At 35.9% G+C, this 19,767-nt stretch overlaps 1 protein-coding gene across 1 annotated transcript; it reads right to left on the bottom strand.

Moving 5' to 3' along the window:
* Positions 1-13,539: 13,539 nt before the first annotated feature.
* On the bottom strand, positions 13,540-19,767 carry LOC110374006 (caspase). The gene is made up of 6 exons (XM_049852185.2): positions 19,539-19,767; positions 18,753-18,881; positions 18,167-18,303; positions 17,324-17,496; positions 16,828-16,939; positions 13,540-14,093 (listed from the first exon to the last, which is right to left on the bottom strand). Exons 1-6 carry the CDS (start codon positions 19,601-19,603, stop codon positions 13,870-13,872), a joined length of 840 nt encoding a protein of 279 aa, XP_049708142.2. The 5' UTR covers positions 19,604-19,767; the 3' UTR covers positions 13,540-13,869.

Here is a 19,767-nt window from a genome sequence, read left to right as displayed (position 1 = left end):
CGTTTCGAATGATTTTGCGTATTCCGTTTTCCCATCAACGGGCCCTTAAAATTCAACATCAGACGATTCAAATATCTTTGATTTTGCTGACCCCGTAGTCGCTGGCATAAGGGACAGGATCCGCGTACGAAGTCGCGGGCAGAAGCTAGTTAATTAATACGTAGTTACAAAGTTGATATGTTTTTGTCATATCATACAAAAAAACATATATTTTCCAATCTCGCTGCTTTCACAGCCCCAACCCCACCCGTCACACTTTCCTGACGCCGGTTGTACCAAATCCCGGGATTATTGGTTGATTTGTAGACTTACTGTGTCACTCGTTAACCTAACCTGGTAATGCTAGGCACAGCCCCAGGATTTGTATGCTCTAAACCTGGATAAAATGAACCTATGTTCTGTAATCCGGGTGTAACTTTAGACAATGTGTGAATGGGCGTAGATTAACAGTTTAATTTTGTTGTTTAAGTTGTAATAATTTGAAAAAAATATTAATTGTGATATAAAGTAAGTTTTTTATTTTTTTTTTAAAGTAAGATAAAGAAAGTCGACAGCGACACCTAATAAAATTGGGATAAAGGCGCTTTGTATGTACCTGCTTTCCAAATGTTTCTTAGAAAACTATCATTGAGTAATGGGGAAGGAAAACATCATGATGGAACCTGGCCTTAAAAGTCTGAAATCGATAGCAACCCGCATTGAGCAAGCATGGTGATTAATTCTCATTCCTCTTCTGTATGAGAAGAGACCTGTGTCCTTCAATGGGACAGTAAAGGGCTGGTGATGAAGCGAAAAATTATGTATGTCTTTTTTTACACACCTTTATGTATTAAGCAACTATATTAAAACGCGAAAATGTTTCACTAAACTTGCCGAAAATCTCTTCCATGTAAAGTAATAGTCTGCTTAAACAAAAAAGCACAATTTCCTCCCGTATTTGCTTGTGTAAATGCGTGTGAAAATCTCGTGAATTTGGCGAGATCAGGACTGGGGTACATCAGAGGTGTACGACAGAAGTTTCAATTATAATTGTGTGTAAAAATTGCTGTTGCTTTTGAAATGAAAAAGTTCCAATTTAATTAGACGAACTTAATCATATTTTTATTTGATTTACATAGATACTTAATAGATAAGGATTTTCACTTTCGGACTTCGCTTTCCGTCGGTCTGTGGTTGCCACCAGGCTAGATCTCATAAACGGCGGTAGTTAAAACGATGAAATTTTTAAAGTTTACATAAGCTAATAAGAATAAAGAAATACGTACCTATGTATTTCTTTTGCTAACAAAAAAAACCTAAAATAACGTTAATATTTAAATGGACAACAAACCTGATTTTTTTGGCCGATAATGACACCTCTAAAGCGCAATTCAACCTCGTACTTAGCCGTCTTTTTTGCTGTTTTTACAGAATTTTCAATAATCACAAAGTTGATTATTTGACCTAAATGAAACTTCTGTTCTATATTTCGGTTTGACCCGGAAACTCCGCCGTCACCCGGAGCATGGCTTCCGATTATAGGCTTCGGCGCCCGCATTTTCGATTTTTCATGTTTTAAACGATGCTAAATTGGTCTAGCGACTTTCAGTACACTTCAGACTGAATCAGCTACTGAATTTGTACGTAAATTGTGTTTTAGAAGAACCTAAATATGATGGATGATTGATCATTTTGGGAAACAATATCAAAGAATTGGATTAAACATGTGTGGTTGAGTCCTATTCATTATTTTTAAATGATAATGCAAAATGTATCAATATATCTAGGAAATTTTTAAGGGTAGGTGATGAAATTAATTGATATTTTTAGACACTTTGTTACTGATTTCTAGTCAGATTTTTTTTCAGCTGCCTTTAGCGCTAAGTTCCGCACAAACTTTTTCAAATATATTGATTTTCTTGTTTTAAAAGTAATTTCCTGATCTATATTATCGTCTCGCTTATAAATAGCACATTTAAGTAGGTGCATCAATGCTTGTAAACTTTTACTTTTCAGCCTGATTAAAATTAATGTTATTCCAAAGAGGTAACATTAATTTAAAAAGGTCCCTTAAAGTATTCCTCTCCGTTTAAAAAGCGACAATATTGCTTCTTTTTATTCGTGAGCCTATAAGAGGCTTGTAAGTCAAGGGTCATTAATTTTTTCAGACATTTCACCTTCCAAGAATAAGGACAAAAATATAAATAAGAGCCGAAATCCCCTTAGGAAGTGTAAGTTACAATGTATTAAGTTTTTTTTTAGAAAATGGAAATATATTTCTAGGGTTTCTTAGGAGTATAAGTAAAGCCTTTCTATTAGAATCTAACTTTGGCTTTTATTTCGCACAGAGGTTGAGCATTGCTATCCAACGTGGCAATGCTGCCAGCCTTCTGGGTACATTACCCAGTGACAGCGATGAGGAGCAATTTTTTGATGCAATGTATTAGTTTTAAGTTGTATATATAAGATTATTTTGAATGTTTAAAATTTATGTAAATATTATGTAAATACTTTGAACTTGAAATCATATTCAACAGTCTTCTAATTGAATTTAGGTACATTCAAATTAAATTACTTAAAAGCGCTGGATGACAATAACAAAGTTTAAAAATTTGATGTTGTTACAAATCTGTTAAATAGATGTTTGACAGAAAATTGTATTTTTATTTCAATTTTGTAATAACGTCATGTCTGTAGGCATTAATTAATGCATTCAATAATTGGCAATGTGGGTGGCGATAAGCTGTAACCCTTTTTGTAAAAATACTAATTCCATTTAGTACTCTTGCAGCCTTTTTATCGTCCCACTGCTGGCCACAGGCCTCCTCTCACACGGAGAAGGATTGAGCATTAACCTGCCATTTAGTATTAAGGTAATTTTATTTCAGCCTGCGGAACCTGAAACCGAATCCTTCGCAATATTTTCAAATTGTTTTGGATATAAAACGTAAATAACAAGGGTTTTCATTTAGGTCATGTAAAATGTCTCTTTGCTTTAGGGAGATCATTTGTTTTTAGACTTTATATTGTTATTTCTTTACTTAGGTTTTCAGTTCTCGGCCATTTTTAGAACTCGAAGAGAATGCGTCAAGGTTTAAACTTATAAAGCGAGAACGTGAGCAATTTTCTTTAAGATTTTATGTCATAGGTATTTTATTAGATAATAGCTTCTAGCAGCGATTTCACCCGCATCCCGCGGGAAGTTTTTATTTTCTTTGGGAAACAGATACATATTATACAAAAATAAGTTCTTCATGGACCCCGAAAAAAATAGCCTTCCTCAATAAATGGACTATGTAGCATTGAAAGATTTTTTCAAATCGGATCAGTGCTTCCTGAGATTAGTGCGTTCAAATGAACAAACAAACTCTTTGGCTTTATAATATTATATGTATACATAGATTGAAATTTGTTAAGCTTTTATCAGAAATTATAAGTAATGTAGACGGAAACAAACCAAAAACAAACCAAAGAAGTATTTCTAATCGAAATATAAATTGCAGCAGATTTTTACACACAAATCGAATGCATTTTCACCGTTCCCGAAGATCAAAAGTACTCCATTTAGGAATCAGCAATAAATACTAGTTGCTACTTTATTTATTCCGGATACTATTCTGAAAAGCACTCGCTACGGAATACTGTTCTTTTTGCTCGAAAATTTTGCATTTCACTCTAGATTTCACCTTGTACATATATTTTACAGCAAACGTACCACGTAAAAAGAACTCAAATCCAATAAAAATAAGGTTTACATTTGCTTGACAATTTCTTCTAAAATGGTAGTTTTAAGTTTGTACTGGCAACACAGGCGCAGATGGTCTATTCGTATTCTAATGCGTAGTTGGTTTAAGCAATTGTTTACTTCAATCTTCAGTTACAAAGGGATGCTTTAATTTTATTTCTTTCACCTTTATTAGGAGGCTGAGGTTTATTGAAGGTAGTTTAAGGGAAATTGGGGACTGGTGTGCATATAACAATGCTCTTTTAAAACTATATTTGTGATGCAATCTTATGAACATACTCGTACAAGAACTATTCTGTATCCTTGCATATGGATAAAATTGGCACTTATCTAGATCGCAGAGCATAGTCATTTTATATTTAACAAAATGTTAAATTTTTAACCGACTACAAAAAAGGAGGTTCTCAGTTTTAACTTAAAATAAAATTATAGAAGTTTTGTATGTAAAATGAATCAGTCGTATAAAGCCGTATTTCCGATATTTTTCTCTATCTCTGCTACTTAAAACTAATCCGCTACCCTACTACATTATTACTAAGATTAGCATTTAAGTAGACAATACCATTTGAGCACTAGCAACACCAAAACCCAATCTTCATTCGTCCTAAATCTACCACAGGACAGGAATGAATATTTAATAAGCTTTACAATATGTTACCCGGTTACACAGAACAACGAAAGATGAGCGGAGATGCGATAATGCAGATAGGTCAGGCCTTGGTGGTGGGCATGACAAAAACGATCCGTTACGAGTGAACTAACGAGGCTTTCGGATTCTTGAAGACATCAACAATTTTTGGCATTACAAAAAATGATCGGGATTGGATAGTTTGTATGTACTTTATAAGTATATATTAGACACGCGCGTTAAACTGTAGGTCTCGGCTGTCATTGAACATCAGAGATCAGAAGCCAGTAAGTCTGACACCAGTCTAACCAAGGGGTATCGGGTTGCCCGGGTAACTGGGCTGGAGAGGTCAGATAGGCAGTCGCTCCTTGTAAAGTACTGGTACTCAGTTGAATCGTTGGGACTGGAAGCCGATCCAGAAAAGGCTCGGGAGATGATGAAAAAATGGTCGGGTCCAAAAAAAAGTATAAGGGCGAAAACAGTAACGTTCCTCGTCCTCCTCTCACTCGCATTTTGGCGCGCTACTTTCTTAGGAGATTTTCCGTTATAGCACCTCCGCTAGTCATTTTATTCTCCATGCCCGGTTACTATGCATTTGGCTGGATGTCAACAGTTGCCACCAGATGGCGCCACGTCCGGGTAAAACGGATACTACGTCACAGTTGCCAGATTGTAGACGGATAATCGTTTTATCAGTATTGTTGGGTTTTTAATTTATTGTCGTTTTTTAACATCGTCACTTTTAAAATAAGGTTATTTATGATAATGTTTTGCTGCATTTTTTTGGGATATGTAGGAATTTCGCATACTTACGTTACGGGTAGTCAGAAGCCAGTAAGTCTGACACCAGTCTAACCAAGGGGTATTGGGTTGCCCGGGTAACTGGGTCGAGGAGGTCAGATAGGCAGTCGCTCCTTATAAAGCACTGGTACTTAGCTGAATCCGGTTAGACTGGAAGCCGACCCCAACATAGTTGGGAAAAGGCTCGGAGGATGATGTAGGAATTTCACGTACTTGCACAATATTCTACACATATTCGTTTACTTGTACGTTTGCGCTAATCTAAAGAACTATTATTAACTAAGGCTTATTTTAAAACATTCTTCCATTGTAAGATAGGTAATTTATTAAGAAAGGTTACTTTTTATCCTTGTGCGTGTTTGTTCCAGTTTTAATAAAAAAATATAGTAATTTAAGGAACGCATTTTTTATGTGGTTGCTATGTTATCAACCTCCATTTTTATCCGCATCAAAATTATATAAAACATTTAACATTATAACAACAATAACAACACACATTACAAATTAATTTTCCCACAAAAGGAAATTACAATTTGATTAATAGTTGTTCTAATGACTTTAATTAGCTACGATAAACGTTATATTTGAAAGATTACTTGATTTCTATCGACGTTGTAATCGTAACAAAATGGCGGCCCGGTAACGCATAAAATTAATTTTGTATAAAACATATTTAGTGGTTGTAAAATGTGAATTAACTGCGTTTTATATTAATGTTGGGTCGTTACATGGATTTTTACTAACGTCTTACTAGTTTTGATTAAATTTTTATTGTATTTTGTCATGAAAACTTACAAAAGAAGTGGTAGGATTATTTAAGCTACAAAATGTCGCTTAGATTCTTTGGCTTAGGTAAGCTTAGTTTTTATGTATGTTCTTCTGCAAATATAAGTGTAGTTATATGAAAATGTTTAATGTTTTTTTTTTAATATTTTTAACATAAAATGAAAGTATGTTTAAATATGAGTTTTGAAAAGTTTATATTTTATTTGTTTTCAAAAATCCGCCCTAACACGGGAACCGTAGATGGACAAACCAAAAGCCAAAATTAAAAAAAAAAGAAACTTTTTTAAAGTTCTCACCACAGTCGTGCATCAGCATAAAAGTTTTAACCCTCCAGGTTTTAGAGCCCTTAACCAACCGGATTTACCATGCGCACGAATCTGTCAGTGAAAAAATCTGCTAACTTATGGAGGCACGCGTCTAAATGAGACGCGTGATGCAAATATGTGTGTGATGTCTCAACTTTACTGTCTTTATTTACAGATATTTTATGCTTGCGTATTACTAACGTAGATTGTAAAGATAATGTTACTAACACTGTGAGTCTTATTGTTGCTCGAAATAAGTTAAATAAAATAACCTCACGATACATGGGAGAGTTTAAGACACAGGCAATGGCGTCTCCAGTAGTTGAAACGCTCTTAGCCAGGTACAGACTCTATGGACATAAACTTCGTGCTTATCTTGTTTCCCGCGGTGCCTAGATTTCTACTTTAGCTGCGTACTGACGGTACTACAGTTTTTACTCGATTTTTCAGGTGCATTGTAAAGTTATAGGAATTTGCATTGAGTGTCAATGTTTAACTGGCCTTTAATCTGACTCCTAGGATTAAAACTTATCCGCCGTACCACAAAAACTTTTAAACGTCAGTTTAACAGTTGTCTAAAAAAATGACAGATTATGATGTTGAAATAAAGTCCATTTTGCAGCCACAAAAAAGTCGGAGTCAGTCGGAAAAATTCTTAAAGTATCAGTCTAAGATTAGACTGCACCTCGTTTATAGTAGTTTAACATCGAAGAGCGCTCGTTGTCGCCATTTTTGGGATGAAAGCCACGTTTGGCGATATGCTGCATATATTTTGACGTTTATCTTGATTCTCGTTTTGTTGTATTGCATCTAAGCGCTCTGTTGTTTATAGAAATTAATAAAAAAAGCCTTATAACCGCCGTAAAAAGACTTGTGAGTTTTTATTTAGTTTCATTTCTATTTATCCTATTCATTTATTTATCAGTCTAGAACAAATAGTACTTAAGCCTGTAAGTATCGTATAACGTACTAAGTAGTCTAGGTACAACTTGTCTACGCGACTTCACTTGGCCACCAAACTTATGTGGACGAGTTAACTTTATGTGACAACTTGAGCACTGGACTATATCACTGACTTACTTTAAATACACCTATTGTTTCACGTTTATAGTTGGTGAGATTAAGGGAAGAATAGGACGTCTTCTAAACTAAATAATATTATAAAGCTATCGCTGCTATGAGGTGCTGGGGAGTTTTTGTCGCCACTTCTTCTTCCCAGCAAAAACACATATTAAGTGGTGAAAGGTGTGCGTTTTGGGAGCTGTCTTTTGTGGATTTTTGACGTTCAAAAAGTGCTGTTATGCAGTCTAGTTTGAATAAATGATTTTGAGTTTGAGTTTGGCTTTGTCTGTGTCTTTGTTAGCTTGAACTCTGTACACTGCTGGTCCGATTTCCAATATTCTTTTAGTGATAGATAGCTTATTTAAAGAAGAAGGTTTTAGACTATGTTTTATCCGGATGCAGGATGTAGTTCCTACATGCCACGAATGGGTTCGCTGGCGAAACTCGTAACATAATAAAACTGAAGAGTTTGTTTGTTCGAACACGCTAATCTTGAGATGTTTCAGAATAAGATAGCCCATTTTTAGAGGTGCGGTAAGTTTCTTCAAAACTAAGTTGAAACCACAAGGCACAGCTAGATCATGATAAACATCTTTTTACCTCAATCGGACGTTTACATAATTAGACATAAAAAATACATATGTTTTCAACGTTCCATTTCCCACTAGTGAAGCCACAACTTGTTCCTATCATACAAATAGATTGTACCTTTTTGTTCGTCCCCTATTCCTAGACAAATTGGTATTCTGAAGAAAGCAATTAATTCTAAGGACAGGACCGAATAATTTGTAAAGTGTCACGTACAGGGCCCACGATTAACGGTCATTGACCTTTGGAGACAAGTTAAGCTAATACAGGATGATATTTTTAAGATCCTTTCTTTGATCCCCGGTTTTTATCAAGAAGGTAACTTTTGAACTTTTGACGTTTTATAGGTATGAGGCTTATGTTAAACAACTACCACCCGTCAACGAAGAGTTTATTTTTATAGAAAGAGGACATTACACCAAGACTTCACTAGAGTAGACGTAACTAAGAAGTAAAAAAAAAAATTCGCCTACGTAGACGAAATTCATTTTTTTTTGAGTGGAGAAATTTTTTGGTGAAGCCACAAAGACACAACTCTTCGTCAATATAAAACCAAAATGCCATCCAAAGCGAGCAAATGAATAAAATAAAATCCATTATTTTTATTTCAAAACATTTGAAATAGGGATAGCATGTTCGCGCTATCATAACTTACAAAACCGCACTTTTTCGCGCACATAAATATTAGATCGTATGAAACCACAGACGGAGGTGCGGGTGCCGGATTAAACTGCTTTGAACCGGTTGGGACCGGTTGGAACTACAAATTTCGAGTTAATTAGGGAGCTTATTTGAAGCGCATCTATATTTCACGCTATGCGGGTAGGCTTGCATCGTGCTGCAGATTTTTTGTCTTGCCCATTGTTTTATCTGGCCTTCTTTTATACCGTAGCGTAACATACGTGAAAAGTACCAAAGAATAGTTCAGTTTTGAGGTCCATTAAAAACCCTAAAGCGGATACACTATGTGCCTACCATAAATCATGTTATGAGAACTTGGTTTCCACACGCGCATTTTGAACCACATTTGAATTACTTCCGAAACTGCGAGGAACAGAACCTTAAAATACTGTGACTTGAAACAGTCTATTTATGTAATAGTTAGGGACGATATTCGATAAGTGATAAAACCCTTTCACATAGTGGAAGCATGTTCGTAGACTAAAGATTCCTCTATTTAGAAACAAGTTATCGATCGTATCTAAACATCAGGCATCGAAACATCACTTATTCAGCTGAAAGGGCCCTAGATCCTACAATTTAATCTTATCCTTGACAGGCCTGTGTGCCTACAAACTAAGTAATCCCAACTAGATTAGGAAGTTATATGCGTCACTTGTCACTGTGGTGTGGAACTTAGGGATCTAGGCTAACCCTTTTCTCGTACACACTTAGTATGTACGTACTCATAATACATGCTGAGTACCGTTGACCATTGATATAGTTACCGGCATGGATATTGAGCTCTCGGCGGAAGAGTGGGGATCGCTTTGCGCACTGTACACATAAGGCAACAAACAAATAAATCGCTTCTGCGCAGGTGAAGGTCAGGGCTCAATATCCGTGCCGATAACTATACCTATTCTTTTTACTTGTACTTAAAAAATAGAAGTTATCTTTAGCTTTGCCTCGTTGATTTTTAAGAGACGATGGTGTATGCTTTCCTTAAGTATTCGTATTTTTTTAAGACTGGGCACACTTAATACCAAACTGTCGGCCGATAGTTGTTTCGATATAATTCGTTCTCAGTTCATTTTGAAGTGAATCGTGAATCCGATCATTTAGTAGGTCTATTATCGGCTGGTTATGTGATCATTGTAATATAAGCATTATCATTTATCTATATACTGAATCATTTATTTATTTTATTTATTTATTTCTCATCATCAAGTACAAGAATATCATAGTACACGTTTCATTGGATATAGAGACTGGTGTCTGTGGTAGGTGTAGGTGAATAATGAGCCTAAATAAACCATTCGCCTACTAAAAGTTCCTAGTGTCTCTTGCTTTACCAGAAGCAAACCAAGTCTTTTCTCTCAAATCCAAATTCAATTTCAGTTCCCAAAATAATTCCAGCTATTAAATCTAAGTTCTTAAGTTTATGCGAGCGAATATGTCGGTTAGTGTATGCACTAAGCTCTCCTTGAATTAATCCCGTATTTCAACTTGAAATACTGTGGTAAACCCTTTTCAGGTTTTCCTCGGGTTTCAGTATAACGAGATAGGAATAATTTTGTTTGACACTGCGTTTCCTGAACTCAGTAATTCCTGAAATGTGTAATGGAATATGGGGGATTTATTTTGTGGTATGAGTTTTGAACGGTAAGATTTTATTTTGTATTTTAATGGATTAAAGGATATTTGGGTATGGTCCCTAAAGTTTAGCGGCCCTTTTGGCTTACTGCTAGATGTAGGTAGCTTAGCACTTCGGGATTGTTGAAAAAGCCAAAATTATTTACCATTTTCAAAGCTTAATTTTGCGTCACTATCTGGACATGCAATTTTTTTTCTTAAAATCCAAAAAGTATTATAACAATACGAACATATTTTTTATTTTGTTGCACTTCGGTGTAAACGAAGCCATTTTTAATCCGTTCCAATTTACGCGCTGCCTGTTCGCAATTCGCATACACTTACTAATTCAGAGGTCGCTTCCGAGCCAACACCTGACTGCAACGGCCATAGCTTTCCTTTAAATGTAATAAAATTATCGCTGCTGCGTGCAATGAAATGCACTTTATTTGGGCGTGAAAGATTAAAATGATTATTGGTATTAAGAGTATGGTTATGCATTCTTATAATAAGGACTTGTAGTTGGCGAATGTTTGGAGTTTATTTTTGGGCTTATAAAATGCTAACAAATATGTATTATAAATGAGTGTTCTTTGCGATTTCACCAGCAATAAAATAAATATTCAAATTGGTTCAATAGTAGTTTCGGAGCCTTTAGGAACTATTTCTCGCACTCGGATAAAAAGTCGACTTTGCCTTTTCTCATGCTATAGATTATTTTGGTCTCCTTTAAATCGGTTCACGACGTAGTTTTAACACTGAAAACTCCATAGAGAGACTGACGGGGTAAGGTACTTTTGAATTTATAAAATAAGTTTAAATATTCATAAAATCCCTCAAGTCCTTTAATTATCTCTAACAGAGGTCCCCAACCCCTTCAATAAATAGCACATTAATATAATTTCAGATTACACTTTGTTTACCTCAACGTGGGGTCCCTAAGGCACTCGATTTCGAAGTCATATCGCAAGTTAAATTGACTCTGTTACTTATTCACTGGCCCGCAGTGTACGGTGAACGTTATTTTTGAGTTGGCTGGTTTGTATATTGTTATTATGGCTAAATAAAAGCCACACGGGTCGATTGATAAAGTTAAGCAACGCTTAGCGCGGTTGGTCTGTGGATTGGTGAGTCAGAAGCCAGAAAGTCTGACAACTAGTCGTATGTGGGGCTATCAGATTGTCTGAGTTGAGAAGGTAAAATGGGCAGTTGCTCCTTGTAAAGCACTGGTACTCAGCTGAATCCGGTTAGACTGGAAGCCGACCCCAAACATATTTTGGGAAAAGGTCGGTTTGAAGATGTGTTTGTACATACATCGTTTTTTAAGGTTATAGAAATTCTCGAAAGAAAGGAAATAGCCCCAAAGTACAATTAATATCGTGTCCTAATGATACTTTCTTCCTAAATACATAAAACTCAGTATTATAATTTTTTCTTCTTTTTGACTGCTTTTGCATGGATGCACTGTTGTTAGAGTACTGTTACCTGAATAACTTTAGTTCGTTAGTTTAGTTAGTAGAGTTAATTAAGAATAATTACCAAAAAATCTGACCATTTCATAATTACACTTCTTAGAAAAACCGACATTATTATTCCCTTTATTCACCAAATATCATCTAAATATACTGGCTCAATTATCTCGGGAATACAACATCAAAACAGCCACGGTACAGAATCGTAGCGACCACGAGTAAGCAATTAGCTAATTACAAGTCCCCGAGACAGTTAATTAGCTCACAGTCATATTAATAAGGCCAGTGGCGTGTATTGATTTGTTGGTTATGCATTTAGTGTCTGTGGTCTTACTATGTGCTACCTTACTTGGTACTTAGTGTAGTTGGAGAGTTTGTCTGTTTGGTTGAAAGCACTAAGCTTTTTTTTCTGTGGGTTAGCAGCGGTGAGGGAGTGACAGACTCTTACTGACTAAAAACCGTCGTGTTCCGTCATAGGCCTTTTATGTACCAGGGCCATGGTATCTCTTTCGAACAATCCCGCAGCCCCTCAGGTTGTTGGTTTGATTTGAAAAATTGTTTCATATAAGATGGCTCGTTTATTAAGCATTTAGTTTTAAGCCGTGTCCCGTGGGGACCATGCTCCTGTATAAAAATGTTGAATAGGTTATCTGAGATTGATTGTAATCATTTCTGAAATCGTTCCAGAAGTTTCTGAGATAATCGCATTCAAGCCAATATTTTTTTTTAAACTTTATAATAATACATACCCACGTATAAATACTACAATTTATGTAACTGTATGACAACGTATTTCTCTATAAAAGTCATGATCAAAAATATTAATTCTGAAAATAAAAATTGTTTATATATGCTCAAGGGTGCTTCAATAATACATAGAAGAGTATGACGTCATCATTTAGGCATCGATTGTCGTAAACCTCGTACTTTCCATTTCCTTCTGTTACTCCCGTGGGTTTCATCACTGTTCAAGCCATAAGATGGTGAGTTTTTCGTAATAGTATATGATACCTATTTCAAAAAATGACAACTGATTTTGATAAGCTGTCATGCAATTTTCCTTTGCATTAAGTATATAAAATATATGTATACGCATTATAACTGTGGTGACCTATGTTAGAAAAATATTATGTAAAAGCTACTTTCATCTGAAATTCAGTTTTACTGAAGATTACCTGTAAATTACTTCTAATATTTTCTTCAGCAGTCTGAGGGTTTCTCTACTATTTTGTTACATATGTTTAACTTTAGAATTGCAAAGTTATAACTTTAGTTAGACGTTTGACAAATCACGGATGCCCTTAGTGTTTTTATTATACATTTTTGGACTGTTTTGAACTTGTTAAAAGCTTTAAGTAAGCAAAGCTTCTCGACAATATCTATAAGAAGAAATGCGCAAGGAAGGAGTCTTTCTAACTTCAGAATTCAAAGCTACCCACTTATGTGGCGCGATCTTTACCGCTCTCTGCTTATCCTTTATACCCCAAACCCCGGTAATCGACCGCCGATACGATAACTAACTTGATTTCCACCCCGGATATAACTTTTTCCAGGGCAAGGGCCATTTTTTGATTGATGACGATTTGATTAACATCACTTTCTTTCCAAGGAGCACTTTTCTGATTAACATTAAGAAGCAGTGACGATGGCAACTCATTTCCTAAGAGAGACCTTTAATGGCTTGGTTTTATGATTGGATCTTTTTTGTTAAACCATTTTGTGGTGACTTTGAAACGTTGTCTATGATAAGGTGCTATGGCCACAAAATACATAGATTTTGTGCTATGGCTCCCGTTTTCAATGCGAGTGTGCGGGTTTGAGGACTGAAATTGCCAATACGTTATGACTGTTATGAGCACCAAATGAACAAGGAAAAAATAATGATGATAATTTAATTTATTGTAGGTTACAGAAATAACTTAATACATAGTCCATGTGCATGAAACAAAACAGAACAACACATTATTGACAACTTGCGTGTTCCCGATGGAACTACATCCCGCATCCACATAAAATCCTTTCAGGTATTTATTATCCTTCCTCAGTTTCCAGACTATCTGTGTAATCGGTACAGCAGTATCAATATTAGAGACCAACAGACAGATAGTTACTTTTGGATTTATAATATAATAATATAATTTATTAAAGATTACTTTACTAATTATTTAAAAACATTGACATTCGAAGCACCCACGCTTCGAAGCTCCCTCAAAATTTCAGCAGCTTGGTCAGCGTGAACCTGGTCTCCGGCATTTGTTTCTTGTTATTCATGGCTCTGTTGGAAGGCGTGTATGTGGTCCTCTCGTACGCCACATGCCGGTGCACCAGGGTAATCATGTGGAGAAGGTCCAGGTCTTCGTGGTGTTTCTGAACGACGTGGCAGAGGGCTTGGATCATCCAGGAACCGTTTGCGTCGCGGTAGGAGAGGTAGTCTGTAAGATAGTTTTGAACATTTTTAATAATAATTGTTGTAGTAGCTTTTTTTTGGGATATTATAAATTGCATATCAAATAAATAATCGCCTATCAATAAATACTCATCATTTATATTCTTTTTTACATCAAATAACTTACTTCACTACAAATAAACTAAATGTTTAACAAAACTCAAACTGCAGATAATTCGAAATTATACATCAATATGACATTGCTTTTTTTATTACAATGCAATACAGTTAAATTTATTCTTGTACAAAAATACTACATACATAGCATTAATACTGACTGCACAGCAAATTTTCCATATTTCATAGCAAAATTACTATCCCAGTCGCATATTAACCAGTAAGTACAACAAAACCTGTTCATCATATTTGTCTTCATTTTCAAGAAGCCATGCTCGGCAAAGGACAATGGGCACAAATATATGGGACCTGGTATACCCCACCAATAGGAATGTCATATATATCATTGGATAGGTCTTTTTATGTAGAACAATATTTACTATGACAGCTTTGTTGAAATGTCCGTTCTGAGATATAGAAAAACTGTGCATTAGATAACTATTGTCTTTAAAGGATAATCTAAGTACTACTAAGTGTAAGTCTTGTAAGTGCTACCTGCTGTGCGTTAGGGTCCATAATTGTTACTATTATGTATCATTTCAACCTTTTATTGTATCAACTGGATTTTGGGTTAAAAAGAAGGTTGGTGGTTAAAAAGACCTGTCCAACGATATGTATGACTTTGCTATTGGTGCGGTTTCTCATTACGCCCAATATCCAGTTGGTACAGTAAAAAGTTGAAATGTTAAATAACAATAACAGTTATGGACCCTAACGGGCACAACAGGTAGTACTTACAAGACATACACTTAGTAGTACTTAGATTTTCCTTTAAAAACTTGAGTTATGAATAGATTACTTGGTTCTAACTTTTGCACAGTTTTTGATCTATATCTCAGAACGGACAAACATTTCAGCAAAGCTGTCATAGTAAATGTTGTTCTACATAAAAAGGCCTATCCAATGATATATATGACATTGCTATTGGTGGGGTATACCAATCTGCCCATTGTCCTTTAATGATTATTATAACAAAAAAATCCTGTCACATTGCATTATTTCTAAAAACAGAACAAATTAACTGAAAAAGGTCGAGAAGAAGAGTGACGCGAGCGAGTAAGATAGAGTTCAATTAAAAAACATTGTATTAAAAATTGAAGCTAGTAACGAAAACGAATCGCTGCAAAACCGACTCCACGTAGTCTTGTTTGCCCTGCCCCTAGAGTGCAATTCAAAACCGCGTAGGCGCGGAGGGGCGAGGCGGCCTGCGAGCTGAGGAGCAGGTAGTTTTAACGCTCGCCAACGCGGTTGAGGCTGGCCGGCTCTGCCGGCCAGTAAGCCGAAGCTGCGGTGGTGAGCGTGAAAATCATCTGCGACGATAAGCTCGCATGGGACCGCCGGAGCCACGAAGCGCCCCGGAGCCGTGACAGAAGCCATGCTTGTTTGCATGCTTCTTACAGGAAAATAAAAATTCCAAAACTATGCCAAAAGATGATTCTGACTATAAACATTCTGAAATATGATATTATAGTAGTAGCCTTTTAATGACTACTTATATGAAATGTATGCCAAAAGGAAATACTGACAATGACTGACAATGCACCAGCCCTATTTTTTTTAAGAACTATAGTATGTATGTGCAAGCATATCATCGGACTTGCGATCCGACTCAAGTACGTGGCGCCACCTGCAGAAGCTAAAAATGTTGCCTATTGGGCAAAAAAGGAAGCGTGTACGCCCCGCGAAAGCAAGACGCGCTTTAATAATTCAATAAATTACAATTTTGTATTTAATTTTATATTTTTTTGCTGATCTCATTATGCCGTAATTAATAAATAATAAGATGACTGTGACTAATAAAAAGCTGTTTTATTCAGAAAAACTGCTGTAAATAATATAAAAATAGAAGCTATATTTAAAAGAAAAAGAGTTAACATGTATAATGTGCATTAAGATTATTAGCTGTGCATTGATGAAAAAGCTTTTGCTTTAGGAAAAATCGCTGTACGCTGCGAAAATAAATTGTAGTGTGTTTAGTGATATTTTGAGTTGAATATTTTGCTGTGCAATCAGTAATTTTGATGGGAATTCGGAATCTTATTGCATAGAAAAAGGATATTTTTTGATATGCGTTTAAATACTACCCCTTTTTTTTTGAGAAAGGATTACATTTTTTATTACGTTGCTTCTTTGTTTTTTACGCAGACATTAAAGTAAAGAAAGCTGATCGTATTAGGATGGCAAAGATTTCGTTTTTGCTTTCTGAGCGATATGCTTATCGGACCTGAGAGATCCATTTTTAAACAGTATGAAAAAACAGTATGAAAGTCCTTTGCTAAAATCTTTCCCTTCGTAAAATATATCTTTGAAATCAACCGACTGTAAAATTATCCTCGAACAATCTTCTAAACGTTATCACAATATTTACTTTTGTGTTTTCTCTTAGGTATTGATTAAAGAGACCACAGACTAGCAAGGGCAGCGTAGGACGTTCACCAACAAGGTGGACAGACGACCTTCTAAAGGTCGCCGGAAAACGCTGGATGCAGGTCGCCTCCAACGGGTATCTGTGGAGATCTAAGGGGGAGACTTAAGTTCAGCAATGGACGTCCTATGGCTGAGATGATGATGATGATGATGATTGATTAAAAAGTTTACCTTACCTTCAACAGAGGAGCGCAAGACGAGGAAGTCAGCATGAGTGGGCACGGTGAATGAAGCTTCGCCGTCCAGCGCCACAGTGTTGCCAGCATCCATACTAGCACCCCTGCACGCCTGGGAGAAGAAACAGAATATAAAGCTATAGTTAGAGGAAATTAAAAACTTCAAGTTATTCAGGATTGTTCAAAAGAGTAGTCCTTTTGCAGCGTTGAATGACAAAGGGCTCTAGAAGGAAGACATTGAGTAACATTGATGGTGAAAGTAAGTATGGATAGTCGTGGGCTGATACCGGCCAAATACCTGATCATTGTTATCTGTTCATATTAAGTACTGATCTATGAGACCGATAAAATGTTCGTAATAGTTAATATATTAATTTTGAAGATTGTGCAATAATATGTAGTGACAGGTAATTGCACAATAATTTTAATTATTCACAACATTATTCTGCGTCTAGGGACCACCTAGTCGCAAGACCTTTTTCAAAATCCAAAATACCTGAACGAAGAACAGCTTAGGTTTGTTGACCAGACCCAGCTGCTTCTCGAACATGCTGAAGACATCTGTGAGGAGGTAGGGTCTGTCAGCTGCGTGAACTTCTCCACCCTGGTCTCCATGGCTCAGGATTGTGACACACATGCACGAGGTTCGTGAGTGGTCTTTTGTGGCAACTGGAATTATGATAGGAAACCTTTTAATACTCATTCAATAATGCAAACTTTTATAAGGATGTATTCTATGATGTATAGTTGTTACTCTTTTACGCTAAAATTTATTCATTGATTTTGATAAAACTTGGCGATATAGCTTACATTTCTGATTAATACATTTTTTTTACTTAAAAAAAATATAATATTGATCTCTGCGTCGGCTCAAGTCATATAGTCTACTTAAATTCTCGCTACTGCTCACAATGATTTCCCTACGCCTTGATAATTTTAGTTGATAGATTTTAACCACGCTCATTCACAGTATGGCTATTATTCTCTAGCAGTTATAAATAAATAGTTATTACACTTAGGTACTAAGTCGTGGTGGCCTAGTGCAGAAAGAACCAACCTCTCAAGTATGAGGGCGTAGGTTCGATCCCAGGTAAGGCAAGTACCAATGCAATTTTTCTAAGTTTGTATTTACTTTCTAAGTATATTTAATAGACACCAATGGCTGATAAAAAAAAGGTGAAGGAAAACATCTAGAGGAAATCTGGACTATAAAGTCTGAAATCACCAACCCGCATTGAGCAAGCGTGGTGATTAATGCTAAATCCTTCTCCGCGTGAGAGGAGGCCTGTGCCCAGCAGTGGGACGATAAAAAGGCTCTAACAGTAACAGTAACACTAACTGGCTTTAAGATTCTTGATAATCTCTTCGTACTCTAAGTCTCTGAAAACGATGACTTCAAAGCCGAGGTTCCCGAACAACGTCTTTAAGCTCTTCACATCATTGTCAGTACCATTCCTTGTGCTAGGCTGCTGATTTCTGTAATCAAAGTAAATAAAAAATAAATAGAAGAAAGATAAATAAAGATAGGTGAATAGAATAAATAGATGTTAAATAAAATGTATTTTATTCCTTAAGAATATTAAACTTGTACATAAATTAACATGTTGACTTCTGACCGGCTTTTATAAAAAACTGTATGTCATCGGATAGCTGGATAGTTAAGAATGAAGATAATCAGATATTAGGTCGGGTACCTAGTTGGTAAAAAATGTAGTTTGTTCTTAGAGTATAGTACTTTTTTTTTAACGACGTCAACAATCATCAAATGTCGCTGTGGGTTAGCAGCGGTGAGGGAGTGTCAGACTCTTAGACTAAAAACTGTCGTGTTCCGTCGTAGCCCTTTTATGTACCAGGGTCGCGGTAACTCTTTCGAACAATCCCGCAGCCCCGGCAGACCATGGCCCTGCTGGGAATATAGTACTTACTTGAAATATCTAGTCTTCTTGAAGGTATGGTGATTCAGAATGATTAGATACTTTTCACCGCTCATGTTGTAGTACAGAGCATCTTTGTCGAACTTCAGGCCCTCATCTTCAGGAACAAAGATGGGATTGCTGAAAAACACGAATATATTAATTGAGAAAGTCCTTATTATTGGGAAGTTAGTTAAAATGATGAGGTACATATGCGTTTTTATAAACTTCACTACTAATACTTCTAATTAAATAAACAAGAAAAATTGTGACGTCGAAATCTCCGAAACTATGTCACTATTTGTAAAAAATTGGTTACATCCCATAGTACAGGCTATTTTATTTACACACAAAACATACCACTGTGAGCAGAAGCTAGTTGAAACCCAGACTCCACTAAATGGGAGAAGATTGGAGATAATTTTAAACGATCAATAGAATTTAATCTATAGTAATATTATAAAGAGGAAAACTTTGTTTGTTTATTTGGTTGGTTGTAATGGATAAACTCAAAAACTACTAGACCGATTTTAAATATTCTTTCACCATTAGAAAGCTATATTATCTGCGAGGAACATAGGCTATATTTTATTCCGGTGCGGGCAGTAGCTCCCACGGGACGCGGGTGAAACCGCGGGAAAACGGCTAGTTATTTATACAAATGATCTCATCATCGCCCATACGTAGTATCGACCAGTGGAGAAATCTATTGGTTGCTTAAAAACCTTTGTCAAAAACACCTTTGTTTGGGCCTTAAGTTAAGAACTATAGATACATTAAGCTAGTTATTCTTCTTACCTCGTATTTGAAGGGTTCGAGTTAAACCCCTTGACATCTGAAGAAGTTTCGTCCATATTTTCCATTGCTGAACAAGACACTAATTCACACGAAAATCAATTTATTTTAAACACCGATTAGAAACTGAATTTTCACTAATATGTGACTCTGTTTTTTTTTTTAGTTAAATAACTATAAATAATAACAATATACACGGCTTAACAGTATTGTGGTATTGCTTTGTGCATAA

The sequence above is a fragment of the Helicoverpa armigera genome, chromosome 6, assembly GCF_030705265.1.
Source record: "Helicoverpa armigera isolate CAAS_96S chromosome 6, ASM3070526v1, whole genome shotgun sequence".
NCBI lineage: Eukaryota > Metazoa > Arthropoda > Insecta > Lepidoptera > Noctuidae > Helicoverpa > Helicoverpa armigera.
Note: the sequence above shows the minus strand (reverse complement) of the source record. Positions and strands in the feature narration are given on the sequence as shown.

Coding starts and splice junctions, on each gene's coding strand:
- LOC110374006 (XM_049852185.2), bottom strand. CDS start 19,603: ATGGAAAATATGGACGAAACTTCTTCAGATGTCAAGGGGTTTAACTCG. Junction 18,882..19,538: donor TCGAACCCTTCAAATACGAG/GTAAGAAGAATA, acceptor CGTGTTTTTCAG/CAATCCCATCTTTGTTCCTG. Junction 14,094..16,827: donor CTTGCGCTCCTCTGTTGAAG/GTAAGGTAAACT, acceptor ACTATCTTACAG/ACTACCTCTCCTACCGCGAC.